Consider the following 13084-nt stretch of genomic DNA (forward strand, 5'->3'; position numbering starts at 1 on the left):
TTGTTTTTTTTCTTTTTATTCTCAAACTGATTGTTAATGAGAAAAAACACGGAGCAGTTAACAATGCAACTTGAATCTTTAGTCTTCTCTTTCCAGCTCAAGCACTGAAATATGACACTCCTTTCATAATATTCTGGCCATCACGTTCTCTCTTTTGGTTTTGGCTTCAGAGTCCTTTCCAAAAGGAAACATGCTGCCTGGCACTCTACATTACTCCTAATTTCCAGGTGGAACAATGAGACAGATGAAGTGACATCTAAAAACACCAGGGATTATATTTTTAAAAACAAGACAATAATTCAGATCTCTTGCTTTAATTCTTCTCTATATTACTATGAAGAAATATTTATCAAAGTTCAAGAGATTACTGATATGCAATAATGCAATAATGACCAATATCTACACATTAATGGAGCTATTCATAATAAACTCATCAGTGAAGTAACTGGAAAAGAAGTTTAAATATAAAGAGTGATTTTTCACTATTCTGTTTATACAGTATTGAAACAACCATAACATTCAAACACCCATAAAAGTGCAAAACTTTAAGTAACATTAAATAATAATTGATAATTGAAATACTGCAACATCCTGAAGTATCTTCTGAATGACCAAAAAGAGATGAAACTTTGTTCAGTACTTCAGTTGTTTTACACAGAACTATATATTTTTAAAAACTGTAATCCATGTAAGATATACATAAAACCCTGAACTGACTAGATTGTTCAATGAATAATACTCCACACTGCTTTGTTGTTATGGACAAATGAGCTTATAATTCAATGAAACCCATTTAAGTTTTAGTCTATTGACTGACACGTTCACATTGGTTGGTCCTATGAGTTTTATTAACAAAAACCTCCCATTCCTTGATGTTTAATTCCTTTGAATATCATCTTTAAAAGGCCTGACTTGATTGTTGTCAAAATAAACCACAGTTCAAGTACAACCCTCCAGTCTCCAGCCTATAGCCTCTTCATGAGTTTCAGTTCCGTGTAAGCCACACAGTGACCTTCCCATGAGTTTTCCATTGGAGATTTCATAGTCTAGCTTTAACGTTTTCCACAAAGTATCCCTCCCTTCTCTAGGCTTTAGGTAGAATGTCAAATTAATAATGGCATGTGGTGTTCCTTAGCATAACCTGCCAAAATGTGATAATTTCCTTGGAAGAAAAGCCATGGGCTGCAATCACGCGTCTGAGTTGACAGACATCCAAATGGATCCTATATAAAAAGAAAAGGTTGGTGTCTTCCGGAATATGAATGTCCACTTTTAATAAGTTCAAACAGATCCCAACATAAACATCTTCAAACTTGATGGGTTTTACGTGACTCATCATTTCATAGATTCTTGGCACCAAATCTCTGGACATTATATAACCCAACCCACTGCAGTAGGGAGGAAACACCTTGAAAGGGTACTCCTGGTATGAAATATGGGTTTTTTGGTAAAATCCTCTATAAGAATAATTATCAATTAGAGGATAACCTGTGAAAAACTTCTCTGACTGGTTTAAATTTAAAAGATACTTCACTAAATTGCCAGTATTGATGAAAACATCAGTGTCTGTCTTCATGATGTACCTGGCGTTGGGGCAAAACTCAGTTACCCACCTAAACGCCATAATTGTTTTTAAGGTCAGGTTATTGTACGTGTCTAAAAAATCTTGTCGTATTATGTCGCCATAGAGGAGGTGTTCATCCTCTAAGGATAACGCTAACACTTTGTCTTCCCTTTCAGCCTGCTGGCCTAATAAGAAAAATGTAAGAACCTCATATCCCCACCAAGACTTCTTTTCACCCCAAGTAACTCTAATGGCCTGTCTGGCTTTCACATCTGAGGGGTGTGAGGTCACCAGGATGACCAGAAATGGGTTTTGATGAGAGCAGTTCGAATGCTCTCGAAGTGTGAAGCGGAAGTCTTGTCTGTAAATGGGCTCATACTCATAGAAGTACATCCAGTTCACGCGTTCTATCACATTGTAGTGGGGAAGACTGAGGTACCACATCACCAGGAAGCTCAGGAGTGACAGCAACAGGAGGCTCCATTTCAGGGATCTCAGTGACATCCTACCCGGAAGAGTGGTCAGGAGTGCTGGGGCCATTCACAGCAGCTCAGGAGCATGCGAGCCTCGGGTTCTGGAAGATTTATCAAAGACCTGCTTAGTATGCCACCACCCAAAACACATTTTCAAATGACACCTGATCGTCTACTTAAGGAAAAAGAGTTGGGAGAACAAAAGTTCCAAAGCAAAACCAAAAATCCTGACCTGAATCTACTTAACTTCATTTAACTAGAAGCAAATGGATACCAACAACCAAAAGTATATTTCAGCTTTTTACGTCAAGACCAATGTTAAAAACATATCCTCAATTTTTTGAGGAAAATTAATACTTCTTGTTTGACATAACTGTTGAAATAATTCTTTACTTCTTTTTCATAATGGTAAAGAAGAGAAGCGGTTTGCTTTATTTTTTTACTGTAGATTTATTTTGTAACTCCCCCATTACTCATCTTTTTCTGTCCCTCTGGATATCCAGAATAAAATCATTAATGCAAAGAGATATTATCAGCAACAAAATCATTAATGCAAAGAGATATTATCAGCAACATGTCCAAATAAACCAAGGGTCTTTCTCAGTTGTGTGATCTGATGTGAATTCTAGCAAATCGGGAGTAAGAAAAACCCAATAGCTACAATTATTCACGGTGACCTGCTTGATATGGGATGAGATAAAGGTGGAGATGCTTCCCCTGAAAGGTGAGGCCTCTAAACACAGGAAGGATAACCATCTCTGGAGTTTTCAAATGCACAAGACTATGAAACAGCTTTTACCTGCCCAACATACCACCCCAGCCCCCTTTCTACCTCACTAGCTGAACTCAATGCTCAGTTTGGACAGCAAGTGCTAAAATTAAAGGCCTGCCCATAGTATGAGTTTTTGTGTGTTTCCCATTCTAATCCCACTCCCATCTAATGTAATCTAACTTCCCTGTTCAGAAATCCTGCACCAGATCAGAATCATGGGATGGAACCTCCTAGAACACTTGCTTTTACAGGGAACTTCTAGCTGAGACAAGAAAACTGAGCTAGGAGACATGGCGCATTCACGGTCGCAGCCTCAGCTCTGCTTTGGATCCCAAGGATAAGGTTGGTTTACAATTTGGGATCCCACAGGGCTTTCCTGGTGCCATGATCATGGGCCTCAGTCCAAAGACATTCATGTACTAAGTGTTTACTAGAACTTCAACATCCACAGACTGCACCAGGCACTAAGGAGGCCAAAGGAAGAAGGAAATGGGAGGAGTGCAAATCCCAAGGCAACACGTAAACATGTCACAGCAATGTAGTACAGACTGTTTACGTCAAATGCTAAGGAACTTCAGAATGAGGGACAGATCAACAACATGAGGGGCAGGCTGAGGAAGCTTCTGACCATGCCCTTTCACCCACAATCAACGGGGGAGAGATCCTGGGAACCCAGAATTTGCTATGGAGGGCATATATTAATGTCATTATATGGAAAGGCTGGTCTACCAAGGGCTCTACCTTGGGGCAATCTTAGGTCTTTGGACACACAGTTCTTCTGCCTCTTAATACATATAAAAATGACAGGATCTCAAGACTCTTTGTCCTTTCCCTCTGGCCATATTACCTGCCCTGATTACTTCTTGCTACAATATCCTTTCCTACCTCTAATGTTTTTTATATTTTAAGTCACACAGTACAGTGGAATGTTTCGGCAAACTCTCTAGTTCGGTTTCATGTATATGTGTCTTGCCTTTCCACTTATACTCTATGACCTTGTTGGAAAGAACATTTTTCTTTTGACAGGAGTCAAAGTACAAGACAGAGACCTACAGCAAGAGTGCAATGAACACTGACCTGTCTGATATGCTATTTCTATTTGTATAAACATAAAATGTAGGTCTACCCATCCCACCCTCATCCTCCTTTCTCCCCCTTACTAGCCTTACACAGGTAGCTCCCGGAAAAACCTGAAACAGAATAGACCTAGAACGAGAATTATGGAAGGAATTAATATCTTCTTATACTTCCTCCTCACCTGGCTACTTGACACAGCACAACCCTAGGGAGCTCCATCTAATCTCAGCCATCAATGACCTGTACATTTATTACAACTGTTATCAAATGGCAGCTTTACGTCTCATTCTAACAAATTGGCACATTATAACAAATTTCGGACAAATGGAAGGAAAGCATCGTGAGTAAGGGGCTTCATGTATAACTGCACACAGGCAATGGAGGCCCGGCTACTCTTCAATAATGGGAAGAACTCAAAAACAGCAAATCTTACTATAAAAGTTATCCTATATGCATTCTACAAGCCACAGTTCATAAATGTGAAAACTGTTGTCTGTAGTTATAATTTCTACTGCTTATGGGCCTATGAAGTAAATAAAGTAGCAGCAAAAAGAAGAGGAACTATCTATTCCAAAAGTGGGAGAAGGTCTTTCAAGGATTGGCTGGAGCAGACTTCAGGTTACCCACAACACAGGTGGCTCCAAAGGCAGAGACCAGAGCCCACACCTAGCTCTGTCCTTTGCCAACCAGGGAGAGCTATGGGTATGTTATTTACCTCTGGAAGCCTCAGTTTCCTCATCTCTACAGAATGAAGATGTTAATACAGTGTGAATTAACAGATGGCCCGGGTCAGGTATGCAACAAACAGAGGCTGTCATCATGAGCCGTGTTCTACCCTTTGCAGCTATTCCATCCGGTTTATGTTCACTAAATTGATTTTTATTGTCAAAAGGGATTATCCTAAAGAAATAATCTTGATGAATCCTTCTTACTTGATGAATGTTTCAAAGAGTAAAAAGATTTTATTTCTTACCTTCTTGATTTATTTCTTCTGAGTGAAAGACCTTCAATTTCATCAACTGAACATTCAGTAGCAAGTAGTAGTCAAAAATAGTGCTTGAAATTTCTGTAAGATATATAAGAAACTTAACAGCATCTACTTATGGGTCAGAGAATTAGACATCAAAGAGGGGAAGGGAACCCCCTTCCCCATTCCAATTTCTTTCTGAACATATGCTGACATAAAACGTTAAAAAAAGCCCACGAATCCACAGAATTCAGAGTTCATGGGTTCATCATGGAAGAAGAGCACTTGGTATTCAAGATGTAAAACCTCTAAGTCCTCACGTCAGATGGTGTCTTATGACATCCTACCACAGTTCCACTTCCCTGGATAAAGAACTCAGGGTCACTAAAAGAAGTGAAACACGAAACTTCTAAGAGACACTCTGCTGGTATCCTCTCTTTAATTCTCTGTTCCACACACATACACAGAAGGTAACCCTGACATGAGACTGTCAACTACCACTTCCCAATCCACTCCCTCCCCTTTGAACCTCTATCTCTACTTACAAATACCCAAGACACATTAGTAAACGGAAAACTATAAAGCACATCTCAATTCCTGCCATGCTTTAGGATGCTCATATATTGATTTTCATCAAATTTAAAAACCAGAATAGGATGTGACAAACAGGAAGGCATTGATATGTATCACTCCTTACACCAAAAACACTCCAAATGGATTAAAGATTCAAATGGGAGAAAAATAAACTGCTAGGAGCACAGACACACAAAAAATACAAATGAACATTTAACAATTTTGAAGTGGGGAAGAACTTTTAGTTATCCCATCTAAGGAAACAACCCAGAACTCATAAAGGAAATTTTGATCACATAAAAATTTCAGAAAGTTCTTGAACAAGGTTGAAAAGCAAAAAAACAACATGATAAAAAGCACAAACAGGGGCTTCCCTGGTGGCACAGTGGTTGAGAATCCGCCTGCCGATGCAGGGGACATGGGTTCGTGCCCCGGTCCGGGAAGATCCCACATGCCGCAGAGCGGCTAGGCCCGTGAGCCATGGCTGCTGAGCCTGCGCTCCGCAATGGGAGAGGCCACAACAGTGAGAGGCCTGCGTACCACAAAAAAAAAAAAAAAAAAAAAAGCACAAACAAGGTTCAAAGATTAAAAAAAAAAATGGAAAAAATATCTAAGATATTTATAATAATTTATAAGCCAAATAAGAGTTCATACAGCTTAATAAGAAATAGATGAATGCAAAAAGAGAATAAACAGCCAAAGGGGAAGTTCTCAAAAGAAATACAAATGATCGATAAAACAAGAAAAGATATTCAAACTCACAAGCAGAGATATTGACAAAAATCTCAAACTGGAAAATTAAGGGGGAAAAATGACAGTACTTAGTTTGTGTGAGGAAAAGAGGCATTCTTGTGCACTTTTTGGAGAGATTTATTAAACGTGTATCAAAAACTTGAATGTGCACACTCTTTGACCAATATCACTGCTAGCAATTTATCTTAAAGAAATAATCAGGAGACTGTGCATAATTTATAATATAAAAAATTATTTTAAAGTCTCCCGATAGGAAATTGGTTAAACAAAATTATGATACTTCCACACAACAGTATACATTTATTCATTATATGCAATGATGCTTAGCTATATTCTCTTGATATATTACTTAGTGAAAAATGCAGTAGCAAAATTGCATATGTAGTAAGATTACTTTTGAAAGATGAAAAGACAAGTCTCCATAAATCCACATAGCCACACATGCAGAGCAAGATGTCTGGAAGGATGTGTCCCAATATGTCAATGGTTTCAATTCTGTGGACTTCCTGGAAGATTTCTCTCTTTCTTTTTTTTATCATTTGGATTTTCCACACTATTTGTGTATTGTCTTTGTAAATAGATAAAAACAAAGTAAAAAAAATTGGACTTCATGCTTGCGTATCTCAAAATTCCACTGAATGGTAGTAACCCTAAGCTAGCAGTTAGGATCCCAAGTTTCACCTTATCTCAGCTCTTCTCCCAAAGTGTAAGCATGTACAATTCATGATATTTCTAGTAGGTATTATTCTCTTCTGTCTCAGTAAATATTAACTAAATACAGTAAGCAATGATTTTTAAAATCCATTCAAAACACTGTAATTCTAATATAACTCTAATAGGATGTATATTAGCTAATAATAATAGCATTACGTACACACACAAAACCGTTTATAAAGTATTTCAACAAATATTATTAGTTCCCCCCAATAACCCTATATTGTGAGCCAACTGGTTTTACTGTACATATTTTACAGGTGGATTTTAGAGTTCAAGTAAAATGAAGGTGAAATAAAAACACTCTGAAATGGACTAGGACTTATAAAGTGCACAAACTCTAGCTAAAAGAAGTACCAAGGGAATGTATTTTAGTATGAAGAAAAATGAACTCAGGAGGAAGGAACGGAAATCAAGAAACAAAGGTAAGTAAAGTGATTATTGAAAGATAATGAAAACTAATAAATATACATAGTAAAAGAGAGAGAGAGAGCAAAGAACAAGCACAAAAACAGTATTTTTTGGTGTGGTTAAAAAAGTGAAACTAAAATACTATATAAAAATGATGTGGTTGCTTTAAAAAGAGTTTCATTTAATAATGTGTATTAACCTTTAGAGTGACGACCCTGAAAGAACAGATACTGAACATATACACTCCACACAGATTATGAAATAAAAGAAACAAAGCAAGCTATCAACTCAACAAAGGGCAGGAAAAAAGGAAAAAAGCAGAGAAAATGCATGGCAAATGGAAAACCACAGAAGGAGGTGACAAAAGTAAATTTAAATGCATCTGATATCAGAGTAAATATAAACGTAAACTCACCTACTGAAAAACAGACTCTCAGACTGGCTTAAAACTCTGCCATATACTACTTATAAGATACATGTCTAAAACAAAACAACACAAAAAGTTTAAAAATTAGGAAGTTTTTAAAAAATCAGGAAAATGACAATCAGAAATCTGCTGTAGCTGTTTATTAACATCATGTATTTAAATGAACAGCATTTAAAAGAGACAAGGAGATTTTGTTATTAATAAAAGGAACCAACATATACATTCCACACAGATCAAGATAACTTAACAATCATGAAGCTATATAAACATAGAAACATAGTCTCAAAATACATAAAGCCAACTCTGAAAAGTATGCGTACAAATGGGAAAATCTATAATCCTAATAGGAGATTTTTAACAAATCTCTCTAAATAACTAAATACATCAATCAGAAAAAAATAAGGATGTGAGTGTTTCAAATAAAATTATTAATATTATTAATTGTCTTGATTTAGTACCTTTCATTCAATTAAAAGAACAGGAATATTCTTTTCAAGACCACACGAAACATTTACTAAAAAACTGATCATGGGTTTCCCTGGTGGGCCAGTGGTTAAGAATCCACCTGCCAATGCAGGGGACACGGGTTTAATCCTTGGTCCGGGAAGATCCCACATGCCACGGGGTAACTAAGCCCATGCACCACAACTGCTGAGCCTGCATGCCACAACTACCAAAGCCCGCATGCTCTGGGGCCTGCATGCCACAACTACTGAGCCCGCGTGCTGCAACTCCTGAAGCCCGCACGCCTAGAGCCCATGCTCCTCAACAAGAGAAGCCACCATTCGCCGCAACTAGAGAAAGTCTGCGTGCAGCAAAGAAGACCCGGTGCAGCCAAAAATAAATAACTAAATAAATAAAAATAAATAAAATGATTATACTAAAAAAAAAAAAAACTGATATTAGGTTACATAAGCCGTCTCCAAAATTCAAAACTTAATTTAACACAGGCCCCATTATCTGACCACAGTATTATTTCAGCTTAACTACCAAAACATATCTTGAAAAGCACATAAACAAACACACAAAAAACCCTGTCAGGAAACTCAAAACCCTTACACACCCAACTTTTGTTTAATCCATAAACTTAAAGAGAACACCACAGTGGTAATCATAAAATACATGCAACTGAATACCAGCAATGTATAACATTTCAATGAGGAAGATATTATACCAATCCCTTACTTGAAAATTACTGGGGGAGAAGACAAGTCAAATTTTTTTCTCTTGTTGTTTTGTTTTAAAGAGTGATTTGTAGTTCAGGGAAGACAAACGGCTCCAAGTGAAGAGGAGAAGCTCTTCTTTATAGAAAACTGCCAATTATGAATGTAGATAGAATGACAGAATAAGAAAACTACCATGTTGCAACCTTTCATGAAATTACTGATTCAGGCAATGATTATCAATCAGTGTTTTAATCATCAAATGAAAGACTGATGGGGAACTAGACATTGTATGGTACCAAAGTAACACCACAAAGATTACTTTTTACTTGTAAGGAATGAAAAAAATATAAAATTCACAGTGAAGGAATGCTACCACTCTCATCCAATCATCAATCTCAGCATTATAAATAATGGAACAAACACATATTATGTGTCTCCAAATGAGATACAATGTGAAGTGTACATCCTAGCCAAAATGTTTAACTGGAATCTAATCACGTTTTATATGAAATACAGAGAACAGAAGAACAAGCTAAGAATTCCACAAGGAAACACTCCAACAAACCCAGGAGGTGGGGTGTTCTATGGGACAACTAGCATGGTGTCTACAGCTAGTCAATCCCGTAAAACAAGGGATGGCTCAAGATTAAAAGAGATTAAGAGACATACATAATTGCAGTGTATGATCCCAGACTGGATCCTGGAGAAATTGAAGACAATGTTGATATTAGGTGATGTGAAAAGGATTATTTATTTTGTTAGGTGTGATGTTAACTGAAAATGTTCCTGGGTAAATAAATGTGCTATATCCATACATTGGAATACTATTCAGCTATAAAAAAAACCAAAGTACTGATACTTTGTTTGGCTATAACATTTTATTTAAGAATTCAGAACATGGGGATGGCTTCACTGGGGAATTTACCAAACATACAAAGAAGAACTTATACCAATCGTTCTCAAACTCTTCCAAGAGACTGAAGAGGAGGGAACACTCCCAAAGTCATTCTATGAAGCCACTATCACTCTGATACCAAAATCAGACAAAGATACCACCAAAAAAGAAAATTACAGGCCAATATCTTTAATGAATATAGATGCAAAAATTCTCAACAAAATACTAGCAAACCGAATTCAAGAACACAAAAAAAAGATCATACAACATGATCAAGTTGGATTCATTCATCCCAGGGTCACAAGGATGGTTCAATGTATGCAAATCAATCAATGTGATACACCACATCAATGAAAGAAAAGACAAAACCACATGATCATGTCAAGAGATGCAGAAGCAACTGATAAAATTCAACATACGTTCATGTTAAAAACTCTTATCAAAGTGAGTATAGAGGGAACATATCTCAACATAATAAAAGCTATTTTTGACAAACCCACAGCCAACATAATACTTGGTAAAAAGCTAAAAACCTTCTCACTAAAATCTGGAAGAAGACAAGGATGCCCACTCTCACCACTTCTATTCAACGTAGTATTGGAAGTCCTAGCCACGGTAATCAGAGAAGAAAAAGAAATAAAAGGTATCCAAATTGGAAAGGAAGATGTAAAAATTGTCATTATATGTAGATGACATGATACCATATATAGAAAGCTCCACACAAAAACTACTAGAAGATGTTTAAAAAAAAAAAAACTACTAGAACTGATAAACAAACTCAGTACGTTAGCAGGATACAAAATCACCGTACAGAAATTTGTTGCATATCTTCACACTAACAACGAAATGTAAAAAGGGAAAGATTTTTAAAAATCCCTTTAAAATTGCATCAAAAAAGAAAAACACTTAGGAATAAACCTCACCAAGGAGGAGAAAGACTTATATATTGAGAACTATAAGACATTGATAAAGGAAACAGAAGCTGATTCAAAGAAATGGAAAGATATACCATACTATTGGATTAGAAGAATTAATATTGTTAAAATGGCCATACTACCCAAAACAATCTACAGATTTAATGCGATCCCTTATCAAATTACACATGACATTTTTCACAGAACCGAAACAAATAATCCTAAAATTTATATGGAATCACTAAAGACCCAGAATTACCAAAGCAATCCTGAGAAAAAAGATCAAAGCTGGAGGCATAACCCTCCCAGACTTCAGACAATACTACAAAGCTACAGTAATCAAGACAGTATGGTACTGGCACAAAAACAGACATATGGATCAATGGAACAGAACAGAAAGCCCAAAAATAAACCTATACACCTATAGTCAATTAATCTTTGAAAGGTGACAAGAATATACAATGGAGAAAAGACAGTCTCTTCAGCAAGTGGTGTTGGGAAAGCTGGACAGCCACATGTAAACCAATGAAGTTAGAACACTCCCTCACACCATACACAAAAATAAACTCAAAATGGCTTAAAGACTTTATATATAAGACTTGACACCATAAAACTCGTAAAAGAGAACATAGGCAAAACATTCTCTGACATAAATTGTAGCAATGTTTTCTTAGGTCAGTCTCCCAAGGCAATAGAAATAAAAGGAAAAATAAACATATATATATAATTAAATATTAAATATAAAAAAATATATAATTAAATATTAAATATTAAATATATATAAACCTATATATATATAATTAAACTTACAGGCTTTTTCAAAGCAAAAGAAACTATAAACAAAACGAAAAGACAAATTACAGACTGGGAAAAATATTTGAAAACGATGTAACTGACAAGGGCTTAATTTCCAAAATATACAAAAAGCTCATACAACTCATTTACAAAAAAACAAACAACCCTATAAAAAAATGGGCAGAAGACCTAAGCAGACGTTTCTCCAAAGAAAACATATAGATGGCCAATAGGCACATGAAAAGATGCTCAACTTCACTAATTAGAGAACTGCAAATCAAAACTACAATGAGGTATCACCTCACACTGGTCAGAATGGTCATCATCAAAAAGTCTACAAATAATAAATGCTGGAGAGGGAGTGGAGAAAAGGGAACCCTTCTACACTGTTGGTGAGAATGCAAACTGTTGCAGCCACTATGGAAAGCAGTATGGAAGTTCCTTAAAAAACTAAAACTAGAGTTACCGTATGATCCAGCAAACCCGCTCCTCAGCATATATCCAGAAAAAAACTCTAATTTGAAAAGATACAGGTACCCCAATGTTCACAGCAGCACTATTTACAATAACCAAGACATGGAAGCAACCCTAAATTTCCATTGACAGATGAATGGATAAAGAAAATGTGGAATACAATGGAATGCTACTCAGCCACAGAAAAGAGTGAAATAATGCCATTTGCAGCAACATGGATGGACCTAGAGATTATCACATTAAATGAGTCAGACAGAGAAAGACAAGTATCATATGGCATCATCTATATGTGATCTAAAATATGATATGAATGAACCTATTTACAAAACAGAAACAGACTCACCAACATAGAAAACAAACTTATGGCTACCAAAGGGGAACGGAGATGTGGGATAAATTAGGAGTCTGGGATTAGCAGATACAAACTACTATATACAAAGTAAATAAACAAGTTCCTACTGTATAGCACAAGGAACTATATCCAATATCCTGTAATAAACCATAATGAAAAAGAATATTTATGTGTGTGTGTGTATATATGTGTGTGTGTGTATATACACACACACACATATATATAAAACTGAATCACTTTGTTGTACACCAGAAACTAACACAACATTGTAAATTAACTACACTTCAAGAAAAAAAAAAAGAATTCAGAAAATGGGTGAACCTAAAAATCATTATGCTAAGTAAAAGAAACCCAACACAAAAGACCATATATTATATGAAATGCCCAGGACAGAGAAATCTATAGGCAGTAGGTTAGTGGTTACCTGGGGGTGGGATCACTGACTGACTGCAAATGGACATAAAGGATCTTTTTAGGGTAATGGAAATATTTTAAAATTTGATTGTGGTAATGGTTACAGAACCTTGTAAATTTAGTAAAAATCATTCAATTGTATAATTAAAATGAAATAATTGTATGGTATGTAAGTCATACCTCAATAAAGCTGTTAAAATTTTTTTTTAACATCTTTATTGGAGTATAACTGTTTTACAATAGTGTGTTACTTTCTCCTTTACAACAAAGTGAATCAGTTATACATATACATATGTTCCCATATCTCTTCCCTCTTGCGTCTCCCTCCCTCCCACCCTCCCTA

At 36.1% G+C, this 13084-nt stretch overlaps 1 protein-coding gene across 13 annotated transcripts in view; it reads right to left on the bottom strand.

The window, feature by feature from the left end:
* Positions 1-13084, bottom strand: part of B3GALNT1 (beta-1,3-N-acetylgalactosaminyltransferase 1 (Globoside blood group)) — a 38685-nt gene continuing 25601 nt past the window's right edge. For 7 of the 13 annotated variants that reach the window (XM_024124385.3, XM_028490762.2, XM_028490752.2 and 4 more), the window contains 3 exons: positions 7720-7784; positions 4860-4952; positions 1-2138 (listed from right to left, as the gene is read on the bottom strand). In XM_024124385.3, coding sequence (XP_023980153.1) covers positions 1109-2104 — 996 coding nt within the window. In that variant the 5' untranslated portion in view covers positions 2105-2138; positions 4860-4952; positions 7720-7784 and the 3' untranslated portion in view covers positions 1-1108. Of the gene's footprint in view, positions 2139-4859; positions 4953-6573; positions 6697-7719; positions 7785-8916; positions 9045-13084 lie in introns of those variants that run through there. The other 6 variants (XM_028490786.2, XM_055082617.1, XM_024124384.3 and 3 more) reach the window with 3 other exon arrangements.

This window comes from Physeter macrocephalus, chromosome 1 (genome assembly GCF_002837175.3).
Source record: "Physeter macrocephalus isolate SW-GA chromosome 1, ASM283717v5, whole genome shotgun sequence".
NCBI lineage: Eukaryota > Metazoa > Chordata > Mammalia > Artiodactyla > Physeteridae > Physeter > Physeter macrocephalus.